Source organism: Aotus nancymaae, unplaced genomic scaffold (genome assembly GCF_030222135.1).
Source record: "Aotus nancymaae isolate 86718 unplaced genomic scaffold, 86718_ANA_hifiasm-v0.15.2.pri h1tg000059l, whole genome shotgun sequence".
Lineage (NCBI taxonomy): Eukaryota > Metazoa > Chordata > Mammalia > Primates > Aotidae > Aotus > Aotus nancymaae.
The window spans coordinates 27,146,900-27,172,273 of NW_026988473.1; the positions used below are offsets into that span (position 1 = coordinate 27,146,900).

Consider the following 25,374-nt stretch of genomic DNA (forward strand, 5'->3'; position numbering starts at 1 on the left):
CCTGCCACGGGACTGAGGACTCCCACCCATGGTGCCTTACCCATTGATGGTGGACGCCATGAAAGCAAGGTAGGGGCCAAGTAGGCTCTTCACCAAGGGGAGGGGGATGGCAGCAGCTTCATCAATCACAACTAGTTCAGCCTGGCCCAGTTTCACAGCATCTGCAGGATGTATATACTATGGGGAAGGAAAATTTAGATTATTAGCACAGCAAACTAATGTCACAGCTGTGATTACTGGTGACTCATCATAAAGCCTGTTCTCTTTCCTCTTTCTCTCTGTTCCCTTCTCTCCTCTCATTTCTCCTTTCTACTTTTTCCTGGCAGGGCAAAATGGGATGGGCTTGGAGTCAGACATCCGGGTTCAGAAAGTTCAGATGCTGATCATGTGACCTTGGACAAGTCACTTAATCCCACAATGCCTCAGACTCCTCCTCCTGTAAAATGAAAGAAATACCTACCTTATGACTGCCTGAGATAAAAATAAAGTAGATATGTAAAAATGCCCTGCCCAGTGCCTGATTCACAGTGCTGATAGACAGTGTCTCCCTTTCCTTTCTCACCTCTGTCTCCTTATGTTTTTCCCCAGCCTCAGATTAGGGAAGCTGATGAGCTCGAGGCATAGCTGACCCCAGTGATGGCTAAAGAGGAGGATGTCAGATTTCTCATGCCGGGAACTGTGCTCCCTGCTTTGATGGCACGATGATAAAAGGCCAAGTCTCCCTGCACTGACAGACATTTCTAGAACTTACTTTTTTCTTAATACCTGCGTACGTATCTTTAGGCATACAAACAACCTCTTCAGCTTCTTCAGGGCTTCCGGCTAATTTTAAAGGGGTTTGAAAAGCAATGAAGAGGTATTCATAGGAAACCTGAATAACCAATTAACATAAACAAAGGTACTCAACCTCACCAACAGTCCCTGAAATGCTAAAGACAGGAGGGAGATACCATTTCACAAAACTTAAATAGCTGTAAAACATCCAGAGTTGGTGAGGTCTTAAGAGAAATTAAAAATCAAAAGAATGCTGACATGGGGGTAAACTGGTATAAAAACACTTTGAAGGAGAATTTGGCAAATTTTAAGAAAGCCAGAAAACTACACAATTCTAAAACACAATTCCACTTAGAGAAACATACATGTAAGTATAATTTACTCGTATAATACCTAAAAATGAATCAACCAGATCTACAAGCTTTAATCTGGATAGGTCTTGAAAACAAACATTAAAAAAGGAAAGCTGAAGAAGGGCAAGTACAGTATGGTCCTGCATACGGATACATAATCAGGTAGTAAACACATGAATTGAAAGGACACACACCAGTCTCAGAACTGAGTCACCTATGAGGAGGGACAGAAGGAAATAGGATAGAAAGGGGCTGAGGGACTTCAACTGTATTTGTGATGTTTTAGTTCTTTAAAACAAAAATCTAAACGACGTTTAAAATAGGAAACAAACACAGCAAACATCAAAATGCCAACAATTCTTAGTGCTGGGCGCCTGAATGTATACTGGTTTCTGCACTCTCCTATACATTTGAAGTATTTCATTACAAGTAAGATGTTCTAACTGCTTTGCTACAAGCTGATGGGCCAGGGAGGCAGCAACCCCACCCATTTCTTTTTATTTTTTTATTTTTTGAGACAAAGTCTCACTCTGTCGCCCAGGCTGGAGTGCAGTGGTGTGATCTCGGCTCATTGCAACCTCTGCCTCTCAGGTTCAACCAATTCTCCTGCCTCAGCCTCCCGAGTACCTGGGATCGCAGGCGCATGCCACAATGCTTGGCTAATTTTTTTAATTTTAGTAGAGATGGGGTTTCACCATGTTGGCCAGGATGGTCTCCAACTCCTGACCTCAAGTGATTCGCCCACCTCAGCCTCTCAAAGTGCTGGGATTACAGGCATGAGCCACTGTGCCTGGCCAACCCCACTCATTTCTAGCAGCAGAAGGTACATCCACAAAAGAGCCCCAGATCTTGGATTCTTCAGAGGAAAAAGTAAAAGCATCTCAAAAAAGCAGCAGAAAGCAACTCCCCAGGGGAAGTAAAGCCAACTTTTATCTAGTATTCTCCTTTCTCTCCATCTTGAGCCCAAAGAGAGGCCTGAAAGGAATAAAAATGGAGTCTCATAAAGTAAGGTCACCTCCTCTGTGCTTAAACTGGAGACAGAACTCTAGTAATATGAGAGTATTTGATTACAGATTCAAGAAGGAGTAAGGCCCGAGCCAAGGCATTTCAGGGAAATATTTTTCTTCTTCAGTTTGTGTATTTTTCTTGAGTTTTAACAGGTCTCTGTGTTCTCATTGCCTGCAGCCTGACCCTCACCCTCGTCTCACACCAAAAGCAGCCTTTCCTCCTCCCAGATGGGGGAATCAAGCAAAAGGGAAAATAGAAGGGGACTAGTAAGAAAAAATTAAAGTAAAAGGCATAAACACTTAACATTGTTTATAATCTGCCTCTGATAAAAAGGCATAACTTGACATGCATATACATATACTTTGACAGGCATAAAATGCGAGGGTATAAACTGCCAAATTCACCTGGCTCACCTCCCAACCCAACCCAATTCCAAAAATAATTAATGACCCTCCTCCGGTAAGAGCCCATTAGTCTCAGTCCTTTCTGTAAGCCTGTCATCTGATGCCTCTCTTAAGAGATTCAGCAAAATTGCAGCTTTTGGACAAGTGCAGACCATTCAGGCTCACGGAGTGCTAGAGATTTTTAGAACTTTTGGGAAATCACTGTTTAAAAAAGAAAATAGGCCACTGGCTAAACCACAAAGATTCGGAGCGCATTTTGCAAAGTTGTTTTTTTCATTTAAGCTATAAGGTTATTGTTCTAGTTACAGATGCAACATTTCAAAAACTGCAGTAACTAAGCAAAGTTAGAACTGATGTCAGAACAAAGATTCTCTTTTAATCAGCATACTTTCCATCCCACTTCATCCATATTCAAAGGACAAAAACACAACTTTTCAATCTAACTACATATATTTGTTAGTTTGCCTGAATGTTCTTCTTTAGAAGAGGCTGAAAATCTGGAACAGGTTTAGCATACAATACCGCCATGGTCTAAAAGACATGCGATTACATAAGACGTACATGTCTGTAACAGGAAACGTCTTAGAGCCAGTTAAACACAGCAAGACACTGGCCCTGCACATCAGGGTCTGAGAACAAGCCTCACCTGAATAGTCTGCCTGTGTTCTCGAAATACATTCACTCTGATCACTGCTTTGTTAAATTCAGGATTTAGAGACTGGATAATCTCATAATCCAGATGTTCCTGGTGGGGAAACAGTCAAACCAATGACAAACTTTAGAAAACAAGTTTTAGAAACTAAATATTACGAAAGTAAACAAGCATTCTTTAGACTTCACTTGGATTTAAACCCAGCACTGTATCAAAATAAAAATTCTTAACCAAATTTCCTACCTGATATTGCAGAGCATCAAATCCTTTAAATACAAATTCAAAGAGCGTATGGAGGTTATCAGGGCTTGGGGAGGTAACAAAGATATTGGAGTACCTACAGAACAAAATAAAAGGAGGATTTTTAAGAAATTAGGGATATTTTAAAGAAATAATGTAAAAAAGGAAACATTTTGTTTGCTCCCATCCCGAAGGTGATAACCAGAGGTAACAGCAGGGGAAAATGTCAGGACACCTTTTGGGAAGGAAACTAAAGCAACTCCAGACATTTAGCTACCAACATCTGTGAAAGCAAACTGCTTAGAAGCACTATGCGGACAAGCCTCTCAGTGTGCAGAACAGACTGCTCCCCAATCCAGTGCCCTGCTCTAAGAAGGACTTTCATACTCATCGCGAGCTGCGCTGAGGCTTTCAAATGGTGAAGCTGGGGAGCTCAATCCGTGCTTAGGCCAAGGCCAAAGCTAACCTCCAAGGGATCCTTGCTGAGTATAGAGGATGCTAATAGCAGACGCTAACGGCTAAGAGGCTGACTGTTAACAGCTACAGCAGCAGGAAGAACAAAGGACAAGGAGTCAGGAGCTAAGCTCAGGCCCCAGCTCTACCAGCACCGACTTGCTGGGGAATCTTGGGCAAATCACTGGAACTCCCCTAGCCTAGGTTGATTCATCTATAAAATGCCCACAGAGCTCTAAAGAGCACCAAGGAAGATAATGCACAAAGGCAAACACAGTTAAGTTCTAGGTTCCTTATTATGGCTGAGAAGTTGGAAGAACATACTCTACCGGCAGTTGCATGTATCTCCCATACCCAATAGAAAAGAACAGAAACTAACATCACACCTGAAACCAGCTACTCAGAAGTCAAAGAAAGCTTCTCTTAACCAAAATCATTAAAACGTCAAACTTGTATTTTTCTCAGTCTGCAAGGCTTGTCATACACATTCTCATCCCCTCAGAGTTGTAACGTTTCTTACCTCCACTTCTTTGCTTCTGCATGTTTGTTCAACTGTAAATAGTGATTACAAAGGCCCTGGTATTTATGTGTCTGTGTGTACACACAAGTAAATGTGCACCTTTAGGGTGGGCTGGGGAAACAGTGTTGCTGTTTCCTGGCAGGAAATCAAGACCTAGAGAAATCACACACTGAAGCCACTCAGAACTCAGACTAGGAACCTGAAATACCAGTCCTCTGACCCCAACTCTGCACACTACCCCCTCAGAGCCAGAGTTTCTAAAGATGGGGGATCGAATCCCCTTACCCAAATGCCACAGCCCCAGCAATAGCCAATCCCAGGGCTGCAGATTTTCCCCGTCCACGGGCAGCTGTGAGTGCAACAGTACTCCTCAGGGTCTTTTCAGAGATGCCCTCAATAAATTTCAAGACAGCTTTGGCCTGTGGAAAGAGAGACATATTATTAGGTGAACTCCAAGAAAGGCCCAAGTTTCTGCCATTCATCACCATCACTGTAGAGAAGTGAGGTTGATGCCAGGCTAAATAAAAGGGTGGCAGTTCTTGCAGGCCAGAAAGCACTGCTGAGCACCTGGACTTCTCACTCCCTTGGTCATCTCATCTCAGTCTCAGGGCCTTTGGTACCAATTAGTAATACACGCTGATAACTCAAATTCACAGCTTCAGTCTGGACCACTTCCCTGCACATCAGACTTTTAAACACATGCAACTGCTTCCTGTATATTCCCGCTTGTACACTACACATCTCAAACTTGAAACTGAACGCTTAATGTTGTCCCAAACCTCCTCCACCTAGTCTTCCCCATCTCAGTTAACTGTTCAACTGCTTGGGCCAAAGGCTCCTCAATTCCTCCCTGATAACTGATTTATCAGCAAATCCTATTACCTCCAAAACATATATAAAATCTACCATTTCTTACACCACTATCCTCCTCTACCATTCTGCTCAAAGCCACCACCGTATCCTTCTTCCATCGTAACAGCAGCCTCCTGATCAGTCTTCCTGCTACCACCCTCACTCCACTAGTCTATATTCAACACAGAAGCCAGGGGATCCTCTTAAAAAGAAGCTTGGGGATGCCTCTGGCAGCTGTGCTGAAAGGAGACTATGGACATAAAAGCCTCATTGCTCCCATGTCTTGCAGAGTAAGTGCCAAAGCCCTGCCAGTGGTCTGCAAGATCCTCCAAAAACCTCCTCCTCCACCCCGCAGACCCTGCTTCAGCCCCTCAACCTCCCTGCCAGGCCTGGAACACCGGAGGGAAACCCCTACCCCAGGCCCATGCACATGCTGCTCCCTCTGCCTGAAGCACTGGCTCCCCAAGAGCCACAGGGCTTGCTTCCTCACCTCCTTCATGGCTTGGCTCCAAAATCACCTTCTACACGAGGCCCCCTATACCTAGAACCACAGAACCCCATCTGCAGGCTGGCATGTCCTATCCCTCTTTGCCACTTTTCCTTTTTTCCCATTGTATGTAGCATCTTCTGCTTCACCAAATGATCTGCTCATGTCTTTTTTCACTGACTGTCTCATCTCACTGTGAGGCAAGCTCCATGAAGCAGGTGCATCCCTCTTGTCTACTGCTGGGCCCCAGTGCCTAGAGGACAGCCTAGAAGTAAAAGCAAGATGCCAGTGACACTGAAAGACAGGAGCCACTAACTACTTAGGGGCCAAACTTTACTCTTCAGCTGGGATCTGTGCTGGGAATAGGTCTTTGAGGGTGGGAAGAAGGTCAGATGATCCTGAGGAAGTTGTCATGCTTGCCTAGGCAGTGATGCTAAGAAAACACTGAAGAAACATAGGCCCAGGTAAATGGAAGGGGAGAGGCTTCAGGAAGCCAAGAGTTTCTCCAGATGAAAACACTCAAAGGAGATCCAGGTCCTAGCTGTCTTAATTTGACCTTGCCTGAAGCCTATATTTTACGTTTTTGTTTTAGATTATGGAAGTTATAAACTAAGAAACCTAAAGACACAACAGAAAGGTATGAAATCTACACTAAAATGCAACCTCAAATGAAGAACCAACACAAAAAGGCCTAAAAACTAAAAAGTAGGCAGAGGACATAAGCAAGCAGATTGGCTCACCAAAGAAAAAAAAACAAACAAACCACGTACAACAACAACAACCAACAACAGATGACCAATAATCATATGAAGAAGGTGCCTTCCTCTCTCCTAATTAAAGAAGCAACACAAGGCCGGGTGTGGTGGCTCACGCCTGTAATCCCAGCACTTCGGGAGGCTGAGGCGGGTGAATCACAAGGTCAAGAGATCGAGACCATCCTGGTCAACATGGTGAAACCCCGTCTCTACTAAAAATACAAAAAATTAGCTGGGCATGGTGGCGCGTGTCTGTAATCCCAGCTACTCAGGAGACTGAGGCAGGAGAATTGCTTGAACCCAGGAGGCGGAGGTTGCAGTGAGCCGAGATCACGCCATTGCACTCCAGCCTGGGTAACAAGAGCGAAACTCCGTCTCAAAAAAAAAAAAAAGCAGCAGCAACACAAATGAAAACAATGATCCTATGTTCTCATATCAGATTGGTAAAGACTTACAAGTCGCAAGGCTGTAGGGAAAAAGGCATTTCCACACACTGGATAGTTCCATCAACTGGTACAACGCCCATTTTAATACATACAATCTCTGATCCAGCAATTTCTCTTCTGGAAATGTATCCTAAGTATAATACCCACAGACATATCTCTAAGAATCCCCTCGGAGCATTGTTTCTAATAGCGGAAATGCTGGAATCAATCCAAATGTCTAACAGGGGACGACTTACGCTCTGTAGTACGACCCCTTCACATTTTATTCATTTATGTGCATGAAAAAAGACGCAGCAGGATACATAATAAACTGTTAATAGGAGTTGTTTCTGCAGAGTGAAACTGCCAAGCGGAAACACTTCTTTCTTTTTTACGTACTCTTTTCTATTAACTTTCTTTTGTTTTTTGGTCATAGGCTGTTTGTTTTCTTTTTTACTCTTCCTTTTTTTTTCTTTGTATTTTTAACCAGTGTGCTAACATTCGTTTCCTTATAACACTACTTACTAGAATCAGTTTCTCCTGCTTCATCCGGTCGCTCACTCCTTCTCTTTTGTGATAAAGAGGGTACCAGGAAGTGAATCAAAAAAGCCTAGAGCCTGCAGCCTGGGCTGCATAGAGAGCTATATACCTGCTGATTCTATTTCCAGAATGTAAAGGGAAGCCAGCATGCTGGGACTCAGCCCCAAGTGGGAAGTGTCACTGCAGCTGTCTTCCCTCTCGAGGGCAGAGACCCATGCTGCTCATTTGGCTCAGGCTGACCTAGAACCCTGAACACACCCACTCAAAACCTCTGGGCTGTGCCCAGTCAGTTCCCATCATGGCCCAGGAACCATCAGAGAAGCCAAGTTTACCAGTGCTGGCCACCTAGGTGAGCACAGAAATGCATCCTGGCAGCTCTCCCCAGCCTGCTGCTTGCTTCAAAGACCAGGTACATATCACCCCAGAGGGCCCTCATCAGGCCTCACACTGGAACCAGGCTAAGTCCTAGACTAGGGCCTCAAGTTCTCCTCTCACTTCTTAATACGCTGTAATCAAAAACCCTCATCTCATCAAAACTTAGCTGAAATTGAAGAATATAGGTATATTGCCCTCTCTTGGAAAAAAGTACTGAGGGGATTCCCTTCTCAATGTAATCTGTCCAGATGCAGTGGATCATGCCTGTAATCTTAGTACCTTAGGAGGTTGAGGCAGGAGGACTGCTTGAGGCCAGGAGTTCGAAGTTACAGTGAGCACTGTAACTCCAGTGAGCACTGTAACTCGATCACACCACTGCACTCCAGCCTGTGTGACAGAACGAGACTCTGTCTCTTAAAAATAATAATAATAATAATTCAACTGCTCCATCTGTCCCCTGATTAGGGGGAAGTAATCCCTAGACTTCTTTTGTGTACCCAGAAAATGTAAAATAGCCCTACCGTTGCTGAGCACACACAAGTATGAGCAAGGGAAAAAGCCCCCTTCTCCAGGGAGGGTCCAGGTCTTGAGTCAACGTACCCTGGCTTCTGTTGCACTCCATATGCTGTATTGTATCTTTATGTTGGAAGTTCTGCACACCACACTCACCTGGTCTAGGGTCTTACAGCAGTCCACCAATACGCCCACAGGCTGGGTGTCCTGTAAGCTCTCCTTCAACTCCTTCAGCTCCAGATCAGAAGGACCAAGACTCTCATCCTACCAGAGAGAAGGGGAAGGTCTATCACTGCCACAGGAGGATCAACATAGAACACATAGCTTCCAGGCCGGGTGCAGTGGCTCATGCCTATAATCCCAGCACTTTGGGAAGCCGAGGCGAGTGAATCACAAGGTCAGAAGTTCAAGACCAAGATAGTGAAATAATCTAAATCTCGTCTCTAAAACAAATAAATAAATGAAAATGCAGCCTCCCCCAGACTCCTGGACCCCAGCACAGACTTACCGGAGTCTGTGGAGGCAGGGCCTCAATGGTGGCAATGTGGGAGGAGATGGGCAGGATGTTGAGCTGGTCATCAATGACAAGACACTTCTTACAAGAAGCCAGAGAGAGAATAAACCTGAAAAACAAAACCACTGCAATGAAGTGTTAAGGAGGGCACGCAATGTCTACACAGAGTATAACTTTTCTTCAAAAAAATCATTTGGCCCCACGTGTTTCTAAGAAAGCCAGAAAAAGCCAAAACCCAGTTGGACAGCAGTGTGAGATGATTCAACACCTCCTCCACAAGGCACCTGAACATGCTTTATACAGCAAATCAGAAAACCGTGGACTCGTCCCCGGAGATCAAATATAAGCCCTCCTGTTGCACATGACTGCCACTATTCCCTACACCACGTGGCCTTCCCCTCATCCTCCCAGCCTTGCTATTTAGCACTGAGGTGTTTCAGGCCATCCTTAAATAAGAAATTCCAAACCCAACCCCCATACGATCACCAGTCACACAGGGAAAAAACACAAATGAATTCACCTTCTGTCACTAGGAAAAAGAAAGAAATAAAAGGAAGAAGGGGAAAAGAAAGTTCCCCAAAGAAACATAATACAAACGTTCTTGCATGCGGGAAAAAATGTTTGACTATAAAATTCAAACATCCTCTCACTGCATGAAAAAGATTTCACAGGCTTCTGTTCTATTCAGTAGCACACAGTTGCTCCTCCTGCTCTGTTCATTCCTCCAAGTTAGAACATCACAGATGGTTAAAATGAGAGGCCCCCAGGGTTCATCAAGGTCCGGATTTCTACCCCTCAGCACTACTGATATTTTGGACCAGATAATTCTTTGGGATGGAGCCGTCCTGTGCACCACCGGTTGTTCAGCAGCATCCCTGCCTCTATGCCCACGGCACCCACCACCACCACCCCAAAAGTCACGACAATCAAAACATTTCCAGACATTGCCAAATGTCCCCAGGGGGCCAAACAGCTCCAGATGAGAACTATTGATTTAGGTCAAAATTTCTCATGGCGTTTCACATGGTGCTAACTGGTGTTCCCACCCCCCCAACAAAAGACTCTGTGGTAAAATAAATTTGGCAAACAAACAATCAGTTAAACAGGTCCCTGCTGCTGCAAGACTTTTCAGAGATTACAACAGACTAGGGTAAATCTTCATAAAGGAAAAACAGTATCAGTGTTTCCCAGATGTATATGGCCAAACTCTCCTCATACAGTCCCTCTTAAAAGACTAGTGTTCTATGGCCGGGCACGGTGGCTCACGACTGTAATCCCAGCACTTTGGGAGGCCAAAGTGAGTGGATCACTTGAGGTCAGGACTTCGACACCAGCCTGGCCAACATGGCGAAACCCCACCTCTACTAAAAATACAAAAAATTGCCAGGCGCAGTGGCTCACATCTGTAATCCCAGCACTTTGGGAGGCTGAGGCGGGCAGATCACTTGAGGTCAGAAGTTCAGGACCAGCCTAGCCAACGTGGTAAAACCTCGTCTCTACTAAAAATATAAAAATTAGCTGGGCATGGTAGTGCACTCCTATTTATCCTAGCTACTCGGGAGGCTGAGGCGTAAGAATCACTTGAACCCAGGAGACGGAGGTTGCAGCGGGCCAAGATCGTGCCACTATACTCCAGCCTGGGCAACAGAGCAAGACTCCATCCCAAAAAAAATAAATAAATAAATAATGCAAAAAATGAGCCGAATGCAGTGGCAGGTGCCTATAATCCCAGCTATTCAGGAGGCTGATACAAGAATCACTTGACCCAGGAGGTGAAGGTTGCAGTGAGCCAAGATTATGCCACTACACTGCAGCCTGGGTGACAGAGTGAGACTCTGTCTCAAAAAAATAAAACAAAAAAGAAATAAAAATAAAAATAAATAAACATTTAATTTTGGATAACAAATAAAATTTCCATATTTGAAATTATGGGTGTTCCTTTGCTCGGAAGAAACATTTTTTCACCTTTTTCTGCCTCTAATTACATCTCACCCCCCTCCCATATTTCTCTTAATAATCATTTTTACTATCCCAATATGTCATATTCATTACAAAAAGTTTGGAAAGACTAGTGTTCTATGAAATATCTCTGCGAAACAGTGATCCAGAAAAATCACTCCTTTAAAAGATGAATAAGCTAAGAGCCAGAGAGAGTAACCTGGTTTAACTGAACTGTCAGGGCTAGCAGCAAGACAAACTGAGTTTTCCTGGCTCCAACCTTCTACTGTGTTTCACTGCTTCCAGCTAGTTTCACAACTGCTGCTATCAAGAATCTCATCATTTTTGGAATTTTGTACTACTTTCCCCAGTATAAAAGCAAAGCTTTCAGTTGAGTCCAACATAAAAATATCCCTCCCAATGTGGCTGCCCCACAATTGTGAGGAACTATAGACCTACCTTTCATTAAATCTTCCCACCACATCCTGATGGGCCTCAGTTCTGTACCTGGAATGCACGTCCTAACAAAGAAGGACAACATCCATTAGCAAAGGCATGCACACAGTGCTGAGGACCAGGGTCCACATACAAAGCTCTATCAAAGGAGACACCGGCAACCTTGCTGGAAACAAAATCACTCCTACATAACCTGCTATGCCAAATGGCATTTGCTGAAACTGGGATCAGACACTGAATGCAACGATTCTTATTAAAATCTTTCACTTTTCCACATTTTTTCTAGCATCCTAAGTTGTACTCATTTATTTCATAAAATTGACATGCTGTGTGCCAGACATGCTGTGTACATACACTATTGAACAAAACATGACCTCTGTTCTCATGGTGCTTGGAGTGTCATGGGTGGAGGAAGAAAAACAAGTAGATGAATACAAATTTTGGCAAATGCTACATATGAAATACAGAGTACACAGATAGCAAGTGGGGGTCACTTATGTAGGGTAGTGAGCAAAGGCCTCTCTGAGATAATAAGCTGAGACCTGAGGATAAGCAGGTAGCCATGTAAGAGGGAGAGGAAGAACAAACTGATGTGAGTACAAAGTCATTCATTCACTCTCAAACATCTAAGGAATGCTTACTAAATGCCAGGCACTCTTCTAAGATCTGGGAATGCAACAGCAAAGAAAACTCTCTGTTTCAATGAAATTTATTTATTTTTATTTTTTGAGACAGAGCCTTGCTCTGTCGCCCCGGCTGGAGTACACAGGTGCAATCTCAGCTCACTGCAAACTCTGCCTCCCAGGCTCAAGTGATTCTCCTGCCTCAGCCTCCCTAATAGCTGGAATTACAGGTGTGCACCACCATACCTGGCTAACTTTTTTTTTTTGTATTTGTAGTAGAAATGTGGTTTCACCATGTTGGCCGAGCTGGTCTCAAACTCCTGACCTCGGGTGATCTGCCCACCTCGGCCTCCCAAAGTCCTGGGATTACAGGCGTGAGTCACTGCACCTCGCCCGCCAATGAAATTTAGAGACTAGTACAGGAGGACAGACAAAGAATAATAACTTTAGGCAACTGTCAATTGCTTTGAAGAAAAATAAAGCTGGTTCAGGAGTGATAGGCACAGCCGCCTACTGTAAATGGGGTGTGAGGAAAGACCACACAGGTGAGGTGTTATCTGAGCAGGGACTTGAATGCAATGAGGAAGTGAGCCAGGCAGAGGCCCAGAGGAAGCACATTCCAGTGGGAACACGAAGTGCCAAGGCCCTTGCATGAGTGTGTGCTGGGCATGTCTGAGGACTTTCCAGGAGGCCAAAAGGGCTGTAGTGCAAGTGATAATGGGAGTAGTAATGACAGGAAGCAGCCCCTAAGATTTGAGGAAAGTCCATTTCATCAGATAAATGCAGCTCAGGAAACCACCAATCCAACCACCATTCCTGAGCTGCTGGACATGGGCGTGACTAAAAAATTTGCCTCTGAACGTGGACTTGACAACATTGATGGAGTGAGGAGACCAGCTCCGTATCAGGTGAGACATATCCCTAACTGCTCACCACGTCCTCAATGTCTTTTGCTTTGGGAGAACATAATCTCTGCTGGAGTTGAAATTCTTGCCAAACTGGGAGTACAACTAGCAAATGTTCCTTAGTCATTCTTTAGGATAAGGGCCAGAGGAGTCTGCACATGGTTCTGTTTTTGCAATACACAAATTTAGGCACTGGCACTGCTCCTTGCACAATATCATCCCAGAACATTTAACTACATAAAAGCTGCATCATATCTGAATCTCACTCGTGTAGAATTTGCAAGTGCCTGAAAACAAAATTCAGATATGCCTAGGCACACTCAGGGACCCTGAGATTTAACTGCAGTGACTTTTTCATTAGTTAGCATCAAAGAGCTCTTAGCCCAGAGGCTGTGCTGACTGCTCACTGGAGCTGCACAACAGGAATTCTTTAAGGAAAGCAGAACACAGCAAAAACAGATTTACTTGAACCTTTAAAATTAAGTTAAAAAACAGATGCTTACCATGGTCATTGTGTACAATTGCTTGAGTGAGTTCATGGTCCGTAGGAGGATGACCACCAGCCCACCACCTTCCACTGTTTCTACAGTCCTGGCCAGCAAGTTTGGAGTTAAGGCTTCAAAATCCTGAAAGAAAGGGACTTTAGAAAGGACTGGTCATTCGAATAGCAACCCAAGGAACTTTTTTTTTCTTGAAACGGAGTCTCGCTCTGTTGCCCAGGCTAGAGTGCAGAGCCCCAGTGGCTCACCACCCACCTGGGCCTACCAAAGTGCTGGGATTACAGGCACGAGCCTGTAATCCTGTTGGGCCAGGGTTGGGCGCCTGGCCCAACCCAAGGGACTCTAAACCAAAAGCCAAGTGATAAGGTAAAAATAGGACTTCAGAGCACAAAGCCAAGACCATTCTTCTAACCTTGACTCCCAGGATACACACGTAGGGGGTACCACAGAAGAGGGCCCAGCCTTCGAATATACAAATACCTGGTTTTATATGCCAAAAATAAAAATATATATATGAGACACTATTAGTTTTATATGTCAAAAATGTCTCTGATAAAATCCTATTTGGAAGCAGATTTTCCAACTTCATTGATTCACACTTGAATTTCAGAAACATCTTACATTCATTTTCTGACATTTATAGCTCAAACCTGTTTGACAAAACTATACCACATGGGGGAGCTACTGCTCACAGGAGTCATTATTCAGGAAACTAATCAAGGTAGCAAGCAGACCACTCCCTACCAATCAGTGATCACTCAAGGCATTCCCCACAGTAAAGGTGAAAATGAGGCAAAATGCCCTCTTTTGTGGTATCCAAGTGGGGATGCAAGCCAGCAGTAAAGGAGACAACCCATATTTTGCAGGGTATGTAACTTGACATAGTAATGGGCACAGTCGTAGGTGTATATGATAAACACACAAAAATGTGGGGATTTGTGCTTAATTTTGTCTTGTCTTTTCTGGGGGAAGGGAGGTGGCACAGAAGTCAAAGAAACAAAGGATAAAACAAAGACCACCAGAGCTTATACACACACACACACACACACACACACACACACACACACACACAGTGAAACTTAGTCTATTAACTTGCCAGGCAAGAGAATACACACCGGTGCAGAAATCCACCAAGTAGTCTCTGAGAGGTAAAGTGAGGGGTTTTTAAGGACTAAAGGGCTAGAAAGGGGTAGAGGGGCCTTCATGGTGGGTATGATACTTAGGTACCCTGGACAAGATATTTAAGTGCATTGGTCTGTACCCAGTTGGAAAACAAGTCCCACTGCTCACTGGACAAGAAAGTCTTCAATGAATGCCAAAAAGGACCCGGGGTCCTAGAAGCACTCAAGTCTCTGGCATTTGCTTTATCAGCTTTAGCTAGTTAGAACCAGTTATAATACAGCATCGCTTCAGATCTGGTGTCTCTAGACAAGTGCTCATTTCAGTAGAAAATTCTCTTTTTATACGGGGTAGGTGATTAAATGTACTTTGGAAAGTGGCCAGGACTTCCACTAATAATGCTTGGGGACAGGGAACATGGGACTTACTGTATGCTCTCCTTACTGTATGCTCTCCTTACTGTATGCTTGTTCCCAGTGGAAAGCCAGGCAGCCCATGCAACCCTCAAGACTCTGACTTCAATCACAGGCTAGAGGAAGCCACCCACCTGCAGCACACACATGCCAAAGGTATTGCCCAGGATCTTGTGGGTCTCATTGTAGTAGCAGTAGCGAATGTTTGTGGCTGCTATGAAGAGTTCAAAGGGGTCATCCTGCTTCACGTTTAATGTTCCATTCTTTATTTTCTTCTGCAGCTGTCGCATTCTTTTCTTCCGGTGACTGCAATCACATGCCCCCAATCCCATGAGAGCCAGTTAACCAGAGAGGCTAAGACAGGTTCAGTGATCACCCACGTAGACCTTCAGAGCTAGTAGGGAACTTGAAAGTGTGAGGCCAATTTCAGGTGGAGGGCAGTGGAGAGGCATTAGAGTGCTTAAGGGCTTGGAGTAAGCATGATAAATCAGCTGGGCATGGTGGTTTACACCTGTAATCCCAGCACTTCAGGAGGCTAAGGCTGGCAGATCACGAGGTCAGGAGTTCGAGACCAGCCTGGCCAACATACAGTGAAATCCTATCTCTAATAAGAATACAAAAAAAATTAAAAAAAAAAAAAAAAAAAAAACAGTGGTAAGTCCATGTGTGAATACTGCTATTTTGCTGTGACCTTCAACAAATACTTTGCTTTAAAAGTGTTTGCTTGATCCAAGATGGCCGATGAGCAGCAGCTCAGGATTGCAGCTCCCAGTGAAAGTGCAGAGAATGAGTGGACGCCACACTCCCAGACGAATTTTTGTTGCTCAAGGACCAGGAGATTCCCAGTGGAGGAGCCCCACAGTCACCAGCGCGACTCTTTTGGCTGGCATGGCTGTTTTGCCGGCGCTCCGGCACGGCAGTTCTCAGTGTGGAGTGTACGGGACTGGGTGCCCTTTTAGTTGGCGTTTGGAGCTCCGGGAAGGCAGAGTCACCCATTCAGCTGATTGAAAAGTGGACTGAAACAGGGAGCCAGACCAGGAGATTCCTGGGCAAAAAAGCTCCAGGAATCTTAACACCGCTGTTTCAGCTGATGCAGTGGGTCGCCACAAGGGAAATTACAGATTCCAGTGCCCTTTCAACAGGTGACTGGAACACCTGGGAGAGAATCAACCGTTCAACTAAAAAAAAAAAAGCCTCTGAGACAGGGAGCCAGGTGATCCGGCTCAGCTGGTTTCACCCCCACAAAAAAACAGCAATTGGAAACACTGAGGATTGAGAGTTTCACAGCAAGCACAGCTGAACCTGGGAAGGTCCAGGTCTGTGGGGGAGGGGCGTCCACTGAAGAAAAACTAAGAAACAGAAAATATTTCATCACCAACAAGCTGGACGTCCACTCAGAGACCCAATCTGAAAGTCAGCAATTACAAAGACGACAGGTGGATAAATCCACAAATATGGGAAGAAACCAGCGCAAAAAGGCTGAAAACACCCGAAATCAGAATGCCTCTTCTCCTACAGGGGATCACAGTTCCTCATCAGCAAGGGAACAAAGCCTGATGGAGAATGAGTGTAATGAATGACAGAATCAGGCTTCAGAATGTGGATAATAAGAAACTTCTGTAAGCTAAAAGAACATGTTCTAACCCAATGCAAAGAAACTAACAACCTTGAAAAAAGGTTTGACGAAATGCTAACGAGAATAGACAATTTAGAGAGGAATATAAGTGAATTAATGGAGCTGAAAAACACAATACGAGAACTTCACGAAGTATGCACAAGTTTTAACAGTCAAACTGATCAAGGAGAAGAAGGGATATCAGAGGTCAAAGATCAACTCAATGAAATAAAACGAGAAGACAAGATTAGAGAAAAAAGGGTAAAAAGGAATGAGCAAAGTCTCCAAGAAATATGGGACTATGTGAAAAGACCTAATCTACATTTGATAGGTGTACCTGAATGTGACGAAGAGAATGAATCCAAGCTGGAAAATATTCTTCAGGATATTATCCAGGAAAACTTTCCAAACCTAGCAAGACAGGACAATACTCAACTCCAAGTAATACAGAGAACACCACAAAGATATTCCTCAAGAAGAGGAACCCCAAGGCACATAATCATTAGATTTACCAGGGTTGAAATGAAGGAGAAAATACTAAGGGCATCCAGAGAGAAAGGTCAGGTTACCCACAAAGGGAAGCCTATCAGACTCACAGCAGATCTCTCAGCCGAGACCCTACAAGCCAGAAGAGAGTGGGGTCCAATATTCAACATCCTTAAAGAAAAGCATTTTCAACCCAGAATTTCATATCCAGCCAAACTAAGCTTCATAAATGAAGGAAAAATAAAATTTTTTGTGAACAAGCAAGTACTCAGAGATTTCATCACCACCAGGCCTGCTTTACAAGAGCTTCTGAAAGAAGCACTACGCATAGAAAGGAACAACCAGTATCAGCCATTCCAAAAACATACCAAAAGGTAAAGAGCATCACCATAATGAAGAACTTACATCAATTAATGAGCAAAACAGCCAGGTAGCATTAAACAGCAGTATTAAACTCACATATATCAATATTAATCCTAAATTTAAATGGACTAAATGCCCTAATCAAAAGACACAGACAGGCTAAGTGGATAAAAAGCCAAAACCCATTGTTATGCTGCATCCAGACCCATCTCAAAACAAGGGTACACAAAGACTCAAAACAAAGGGATGGAGGAAGATTTACCAACCAAATGGAGAGAAAAAAAAAAAAAAAAAAAAGCAGGAGTTGCAATTCTCGTCTCTGATAAAATAGACTTTAAAGCAACAGACCAAAAGAGACAAGGACATTACATAATGGTAAAAGGATCAATGCAACAAGAAGAGCTAACAATCCTAAATATATACGCACCCAATACAGGAGCACTCAGATACATAAGGCAAGTTCTTAATGACTTACAGAGAGACTTAGACTCCCACACAATAATAGTGGGAGACTTTAACACCACATTGTCAATATTAGACTGATCAACGAGATAGAAAATTAACAAGGATATCCAGGACTTGAACTCAGATCTGGAACAAGTATACTTAATAAACACTTAGAGAACTCTCCACCTCAAATCCACAGAACATACATTTTTCTCAGTATCACCTCACACCTATTCTAAAAGTGACCACATAATTGGAAGTAAATCACTCCTCAGCAATTGCATAGCATTTCACAAGTTTAAATGAAATATTGGTTGGCTGCTTCTTTGTTATTTTCCTCCCTTACTCCTTCCTGTCTCCATTGTTAAGCACAATTATTGGCATAAAAGAGGTTTTTAATACCCATTTTTAGACTGCATTCTAGCCTGGGCAGTAGAGCAAGATTCCCGTTCTCTCTCCTGCTTTCTCTCTCTCTTTCATTCTTTTTTTTCTTTCTTTCTTTTTTCTCAAAAAAAAAAGAAACAATGAGTTTGTGTCCTTTATAGGGACATGGATGAATCTGGAAACCATCATTCTCAGCAAACTGACACAAGAACAGAAAATCTAACACTGCATGTTCTCACTCATGAAAAAAATAAAAAATAAAAAAGATGGGTAATAGGGTAGCTAACCCTCACATTTGGCCAAAGCCAGAGCTTGAAACCAGACCTGAGTGGCCTCATTACCTCAGTCATAAGCCAATGCTTCAACTACACTGTGCTGTTTCCCAGAGATCCTGGGAAAGATGAGGTGATGGCATGTTACTTTATTCATCCTTCCCAGATGACTTCCTCCCGGGGAAGGTGGGATTATGTCTTCAAGGGCAGGTCTTACATAAGATAATAATGATACAGGACAAGGGATTAGAATGGAATCTGGACGTCTCTAAGGAATCCCTGAATTTTCTTTTGGTCTTAAAAACCCTGAACATCCAGCTGCTATTTACCTTTCCTTTACCAAAACAGAGAACTAGAATGTTCTAAAACAGAGGATTACAGCTGATCCAAATTTTACCTTTACCGTAGTTCTCTTAATTTAATAGCTAGAACAAAGGCCCTTCCTCCTGCGGGCCTCCACTTTCTCATCTATGAACCAAGGCAGTGGCTGAGTTTATCTCCACTGTCCTTTCTGGCTCAGGCCTTAGCCCATGACTTACAAGCAGGCATTAGCTTGAATACAATGCTCTGCCAGATCAAGACAGGGGTGGGGCAGAAGAGCTTATTGCTCACAGAGGTACAAAAATAGATTTTTAGGAGTAAAGCCAGGTGGTTTAAATTCAAAAGGCAAATCTGCCCAGAAGACTTTGAACTGCCTAATTCCACATCCATCTCACATTTGTCGAATGAAAAATATTGAAAACCGGAAGCCCTAAAAACTTAAAATTCTGGGATAGGCAATAGGCCTTATTCTCAATCTGTATTAAAAATGCCTACCTCTCTAATTATGAACGTATATATAACAGAATACCAATTATGGTTCAAAACTATATACCAGTAATACACACCTAGATGCTGACAATGCCTAGAGGGCAAGATGCTTTTTATTTTCATCTTTGGGTTTTCTGCACTTTTCAGATTTTGACAGTAAGACTCTTACAACTGTCTGGTTTCTTTTAGGCAGAATCCCTTTCCTTTAAGACCACAGGACAAGGAAGAGTTTAGCCTCTGGTACTAATTTAAATTAAAATAATTTTAGAGCTGTTAACAATACACCCAACTCAACATATACTGAGTACCTATGACAACATGCTAAATCAGCTGAAAATATGAAAATACAAAGATAAATAGGAGAAGGCTCCCAACTGAATGAGCTTATCACCTGAAAGTTAAAAAAAAAAAAATGAACGTAAGTCACAGTACGTAAGTGACTCTACCCCAAAACGACAGCATCCGGTGACAAGCATTACAAGAGAAGGACAAGTGCAGAGGAAGGTACAGGAACCATCAGGTCTGACTAGGGGGCTCGGGAAAACATTCATGGAGGAGACAGGCCCTGAAAAACGGGGAGAATTTCAATAGGTGATATCAGAGAGGTGGAATTGGCATTCCAAGCAGAGGAGACAACATGAGCAAAGAAAAGCAAGGAGGTTAGTTACAGCATAAAGCAGCCAGAGCTGGAGACAGGCTTTCAGAGTCAGATCATAGATGAGCACATTTGGAAATCAGAAGAGGCCCAAGGATAGAATCACACTTGCCAGCTAGGTTTAGAGTAAGACAAGATCCAGGGAAAGAGAAGCACTCAGGAGAAAGACACTGAGGCCAAAAAGGGAGACTGTTTCTGAGGTGATGCCACGGTGGGTTGTTCCCAGGAAACAGCACTCCCCAACCCACCCCAGACTTCTCCAAACACAAAGCTGTAGGCAGAACTTCCAACTTTCTACTATACTATGACAAACCCCACCCTCCTCTGGCCAGGGTTGGGCATCTTTCCACTAGAATTTTGGGGAAAAGTCTGACTTCCTCATGGCTGGGCCTAAAACATGGAAAACGCAAGTGTTGTTTCTGCTAGGGAGACAACAGAAAACAGAAAGCTGATCTGCAGTGAGAAAGCTGGTCTGAACAGAGCAGATATGCTGAGATGACAAATTAAGCTGGGAGCATTAGCACTCTGGCTCTAGATCACCTGTGAGCAGAACTGAAATCTTATCCCCTTGGATTCCAGGAAATACCCCATATACTTCAATGGAATCCCTTTGTGCCCAATTGTGTTTGTGTTGGAAGTTTGTTATCTATGACTAAAAGTCTTGACTACCACAGCTTCAAACAGCCAACTGTCAAATACAGCAGTGAACTGGAAGATGTTGGCAGAGCTCTAAAGAGGGGAGAGAGAGAGAGAAAAGTTGATTCATTAGGCAACAAGATGCTAGGGATATCTAACGGCACAATTTGATCACCATGACAGAAGCAGAAACCAGACCGCAAAAGTGGCTACTAAGGTCAAAGATTTCTGTTTTAGAGTATATGGCAATAAAAATGGGGGAACATGCTAACCTGAGAGAGAAATCTGGGTATGCATCTAATCAGCTTTTGATAATAGAAAAATCCGGGCATGTTTACAGGAAGGAGAAAGTTCCCAAAGGATATGGAGTGGCCAGTAGCGCAAAGACAAAAGCTCCAGAAAGAGGTGGGGTGGGGAGACACAGCTACCTACAGGGCTTTTCCCTGGACACGGGATGAGGCACATCCCCTCCATGAAGGATGGGAAGAAAAAAAGAGATAGTGAAAAGGTGGAATAAATTTGAGGTAGGAAAGACAATTTGAAGGAACTTGCATGAGATGGGCTTAATCAGCCTAGCAAAGCAGGAAGGAAAACCATATGCCGAAGGCAAGGCATTGGACTGGTGACTTAAAAAGCATGAAAATGATTTGAAACTTATTTTCAGGAACGAAGAAAGGTTATCAGCTCCATATGTCCTCAGAGATAGCACCTCCACTAAAGACCCATAAGAAATATGTCAAGGAATCATTTCCTGGCATTTAATGAGCAGGAATTGTGAGTTGGATAAAACACATGAAGAGCCCAGCTTACCTGCTAAACCCCAGCTCTTTCTTGTAACACCACAGCACTGAAGGTCGAGCCTTCACAGTTGCTTTGGATAACATGTGATGAAGTATTACCACCTGTCAAACAAAAAAGTCACAGAATTTCAGGCACAAAAGAGACTTTAGAGACTGCCAGGCCTAAGACCTCATTTGACAGATGTGGAAACTAAATTGAGAGCCAAGGAAAGGAAGTGCCCAAAGTCCCAAGGCGAGCAGTGACCAGGTTCGGACTAGAAGCCAGTTCACAGACAGTTAACCTTGTGGTCAACCCACCATCCCAGGCTGCAAAAAGTATTAGCTTGTCCGCTAATATATTGCTAATAAGTCTAAATACAGAGAATTCGCCACTTCCAGGAAATAAAGAAATATTCCCACTAGGCATCTTACCAGCCAGAGATCTTAATGCCACTATATCCTGAAACCCCAGAGTGCTTAAATATGCTGACTCTCTAGACAAAATAAAAAGTAATTCAGGAAGCATTTACCAGGTCATACCTGATCTTTTCCTCGATCCCCGACTACAACAAAGAGAGATCTTTGCCGCTCAGCTACCCCATTCTCAATGAGAATCCGGATTCGGTTATCCACCTTTTTCCGATGCATGGTGACAAATTATTACTAAAAGAGAAAGAAATACAACAGACCATGTGCACTAGATTATGTCTAAGGAAGATTAGCTGGCTGCCTCTTGTGGGGCCAGAGGATGTGCTAGGCATATTTATAAATATTGTCTTACTTAACCCTCAAAGAGCTCCATAGGGAAGAGATCAGTCTCTAGTTTTAAACTTAGAAAACCTTGAGCTTGGGAGGTGAGAAAAATCTTCCCTCAGCCTGGGAAGCTTGTAATTCACTTCTATCAAAAAAAAATTTTTTTTAAGTCAGAAACTTGAATATTCAAAAAAGTAGGAGAATGACTAAAATAAATAATGGCATAACCAAATATCCAAAGCACTTTTGTTTGTCTGTTTTTGAGACGAAGTCTTGCTCTGTCACCAGGCTGGAGTGCAGCAGTGCAATCTCGGCTCACTGCAACCTCTGCCTCCCAGGTTCAAGTGATCCTTCTACCTCAGCCTCTCGAGTAGTTCAGATTACAGGTGCAAGCCACCATGCCCAGCTAATTTTTCATATTTTTAGTAGAGATGGGGTTTCACCATGTTGGCCAGGATGGTCTCCATCTCTTGACCTCATGATCTGCCTGCCTCAGCATCCCAAAGTGCTGGGGTTATAGGTGTGAGCCACTGCACCTGGCCAATCATTTTTAATAACTGAGGATATGGACACAGATGTTTATGACAGGATTATGACAAAATAATGATGCCATTTCTTATACATACACATAACAAAGAAAAAAAAAGACTGGAAAAAAATACCAAAGTGTAAAATAGCTATTTCTGGATGGTGGAACTTTTATCTTGTTCTTTTGTTTTAGTGGAGTCTTAAAAAATTCACGTTACTAATAAAGTCAGGTAAACGAAATCAATAAATATCAGTGAATAATTCCATGATGTAATGTGTCGAACTGTTTCCTCACGTTAGGGAAAACTATACTGAAGCCTTTGTACAGACAGACCTGAAAAGTTCTCCCCGCGCGCGGTGGCTCACACCTGTAATCCCAGCACTTTGGGAGGCTGAGATGGGCGGATCACCTGAGGTAAGGAATTCGAAACCCGCCTAGTCAACATGGCGAAACCCCATCTCTACTAAAAATACAAAACTTAGTCGGGAGTGTTGGTGGGCGCCTGCAGTCCCAGCTACAGGAGAGGCTGAAGCAAGAGAATCACTCGAACCGGAGAGGCGGAAGATGCAGTGAGCTGAGATTGTGCCACTGCATTCCAGCCTAGGTGACAGAGCAAGACTCTGTCTCAAAAAAAAAAAAAAAAAAAGTTCTGTGATTACCTACAGTAAAATATTGTATCATCACAATAAATACATCAAAAACTATCAGAAATATCACTTATATTACTACAATGTAAAAGTGATACGAAACTTAGAAACTCCAGTACCTACTGCATTCTAAACATAAAGCTCATTTACTGAACATTAACTGTCCCTTCTAATCTCCTGATCCAAACAAAGATTTTAGCATATGTCATACTATAACACACTAAGTCACTATCAAGGACCCTAATTTACAAATAAAGGAGAAAGTATAAAGAATTCAAGTATCCCGAGGCAGAAAAACCACAGACACAGAATTCACACTCCAGTCTTCCTGACTCCAGAGCCTGAGCTCTTCCCAGTTCACCAATCTTCTCAACTTGTAAACCTGTGTTGCCTGCCACATAAAGATCCCGCAAAATCAATCAACAACCAATTAATGGGGGCTGCCTTTTGCTCTAGCTACTGTGGGACCCCCAGAAATAGTACCAGAAGGCCCATTACTTCAAGCTTGCATTTTTCTTGAAGATATTTAAGGGAATGAGATGAGGAACAAGAACACAGATAAATTAGGTGTAAAAATAATAACTACAGTGACGGGTCAGATGAAGGAAGGGCTGAGATTACTATGGGCTGAAGTTGTCATGGAAGGCCTGGAGGGGAAGGCCTTGAAGGAGATTATTTTTCACTCACTCCTTCATTTATCCACACATAACATCTATGTGCCAGGCACCACTTTAGGTGCATTGGCAAACAAAACCAAGTCCTGAATGATGTGACTCCTGATTAAAAAAAAAAAAAAAAAAGGATAAAGGAACGCGCACAGTGAAGGATTTCACAACGCAGAAAGATCTGGCATCAGATTACCTCAGTTCAAAGCCCAGAGCTGCAACCAGGCACTGCGGGCAAGCTCCACGGAAAGCAAGTGTTGTCACCTACCCATTCACCCCGACTCCCCAGTTACAGGCACTTAAGAGGGTGGGTATCGAGCCACGCAACCCCCGAGGACGCTAGAGAAGCACGCGCCGAGAACGGCTGCGTTTGGGAGAAGTGATTCTGTTATCTAGGAGCGCACCAAAAGAGGGGTGGAGAGCAGTAGGGGTAGGCCAGTTATCCGTCCGGATGCAGAGCCTTCATCCTCAGGCCAGTCCCCTCTTGGTCCAGGAAGAAGACAGATGCCAATATCGGCATCCATACCCGGCCCTCCCGCGTTTGGTACCTGCGCCCGGACCCTGGCGGATCCCAGCCAGTGGAGAAGCGGAAGCACGTGAGAGCACGGAACAACTCTGAAAGACAAGGCACAGCTGACTGCCCCTAGTGGATGCCTGGTAGCCAGCTCTCGGAGTTAGCCTCGCTTGGCAGCACGCGTCCTCATGCGCTTGTACGCACCACGTGCGTAAGCGCATTAAGGTCGCCGGCGACGGCGAGCGAGAAGGGACCATCCTCAACTCTGTCGCTGAATAATGACGTAAGGCGCCAGAGGCGGAGCTGCGGCCTAGACGTCCAGCGCAGTTGCATGTTTTAGTCTCGCTGCTCGCCGAAGCTGCGGTGCTGGGTGCTGTTTGCCTCTCATCACTCTGTTCATATCCGAACTAAGGTACCTTGGCTAAGAAGGGCAAAATAGATGTTCGCACCCCCAGGGCCTGCCCACGTAGGTCCAGGGTATTCAGCGTTAGCCTGGATACGCGAGACGCGACCGATCCAGGGGTCTGTGTTCAATTAAACCGATCTCCATAAGTTGCGGAAACTCGGCTAACACCTACTTTATTGGTCTCGTTTGGCCCTCCACCCCCACCGTTCTGATCTTACAGATGGGAATCCTGTAATCTACTCATGACTGCGGCCGCTGTACTTTGCAGGCTCCCTTTAATAAGCCTGTGTATGGTCGTCAAATGAAGTTACTCCCCCAGGGATTCCAGTTATCTCCTCCAAGAACATGACTACAAGGGCTATCTATACATAGTTTTGCATTCTTGACTTCGGGGCAGATCTTCAGAGAACATTATCAACTGCTTGATGTTTCCTCCTGGATACTGCAATTGTCTGAACCCAAACCCCTTCCCCAGATAGACACTCCCAGTTTTAATGTCATCAGCAGCACCACCCATTTAGTCCAACATCCATCACCGAATTCTTTTCTAATTCATTCAGCAACATTTCAATATGCCATACACTATTCTGCTTA

At 43.8% G+C, this 25,374-nt stretch overlaps 1 protein-coding gene across 3 annotated transcripts in view; it reads right to left on the reverse strand.

Annotated features, from left to right (window-relative positions):
- The window catches only part of NAT10 (N-acetyltransferase 10), a 44,375-nt gene extending 19,816 nt beyond the window's left edge, over positions 1 to 24,559 (reverse strand). Inside the window, exons 1-12 of one of the 3 annotated variants that reach the window (XM_064365036.1) lie at positions 24,409 to 24,559; positions 21,807 to 21,929; positions 21,298 to 21,389; positions 14,954 to 15,125; positions 13,291 to 13,413; positions 11,263 to 11,324; positions 8,860 to 8,974; positions 8,508 to 8,615; positions 4,690 to 4,823; positions 3,435 to 3,528; positions 3,186 to 3,284; positions 41 to 177 (exon numbers count right to left, since the gene is read on the reverse strand). In XM_064365036.1, the coding sequence (XP_064221106.1) occupies positions 41 to 177; positions 3,186 to 3,284; positions 3,435 to 3,528; positions 4,690 to 4,823; positions 8,508 to 8,615; positions 8,860 to 8,974; positions 11,263 to 11,324; positions 13,291 to 13,413; positions 14,954 to 15,125; positions 21,298 to 21,389; positions 21,807 to 21,914 (1,244 nt within the window). In that variant the 5' untranslated portion in view covers positions 21,915 to 21,929; positions 24,409 to 24,559. The other 2 variants (XM_064365038.1, XM_064365037.1) reach the window with 2 other exon arrangements.
- Positions 24,560 to 25,374: the final 815 nt, after the last annotated feature.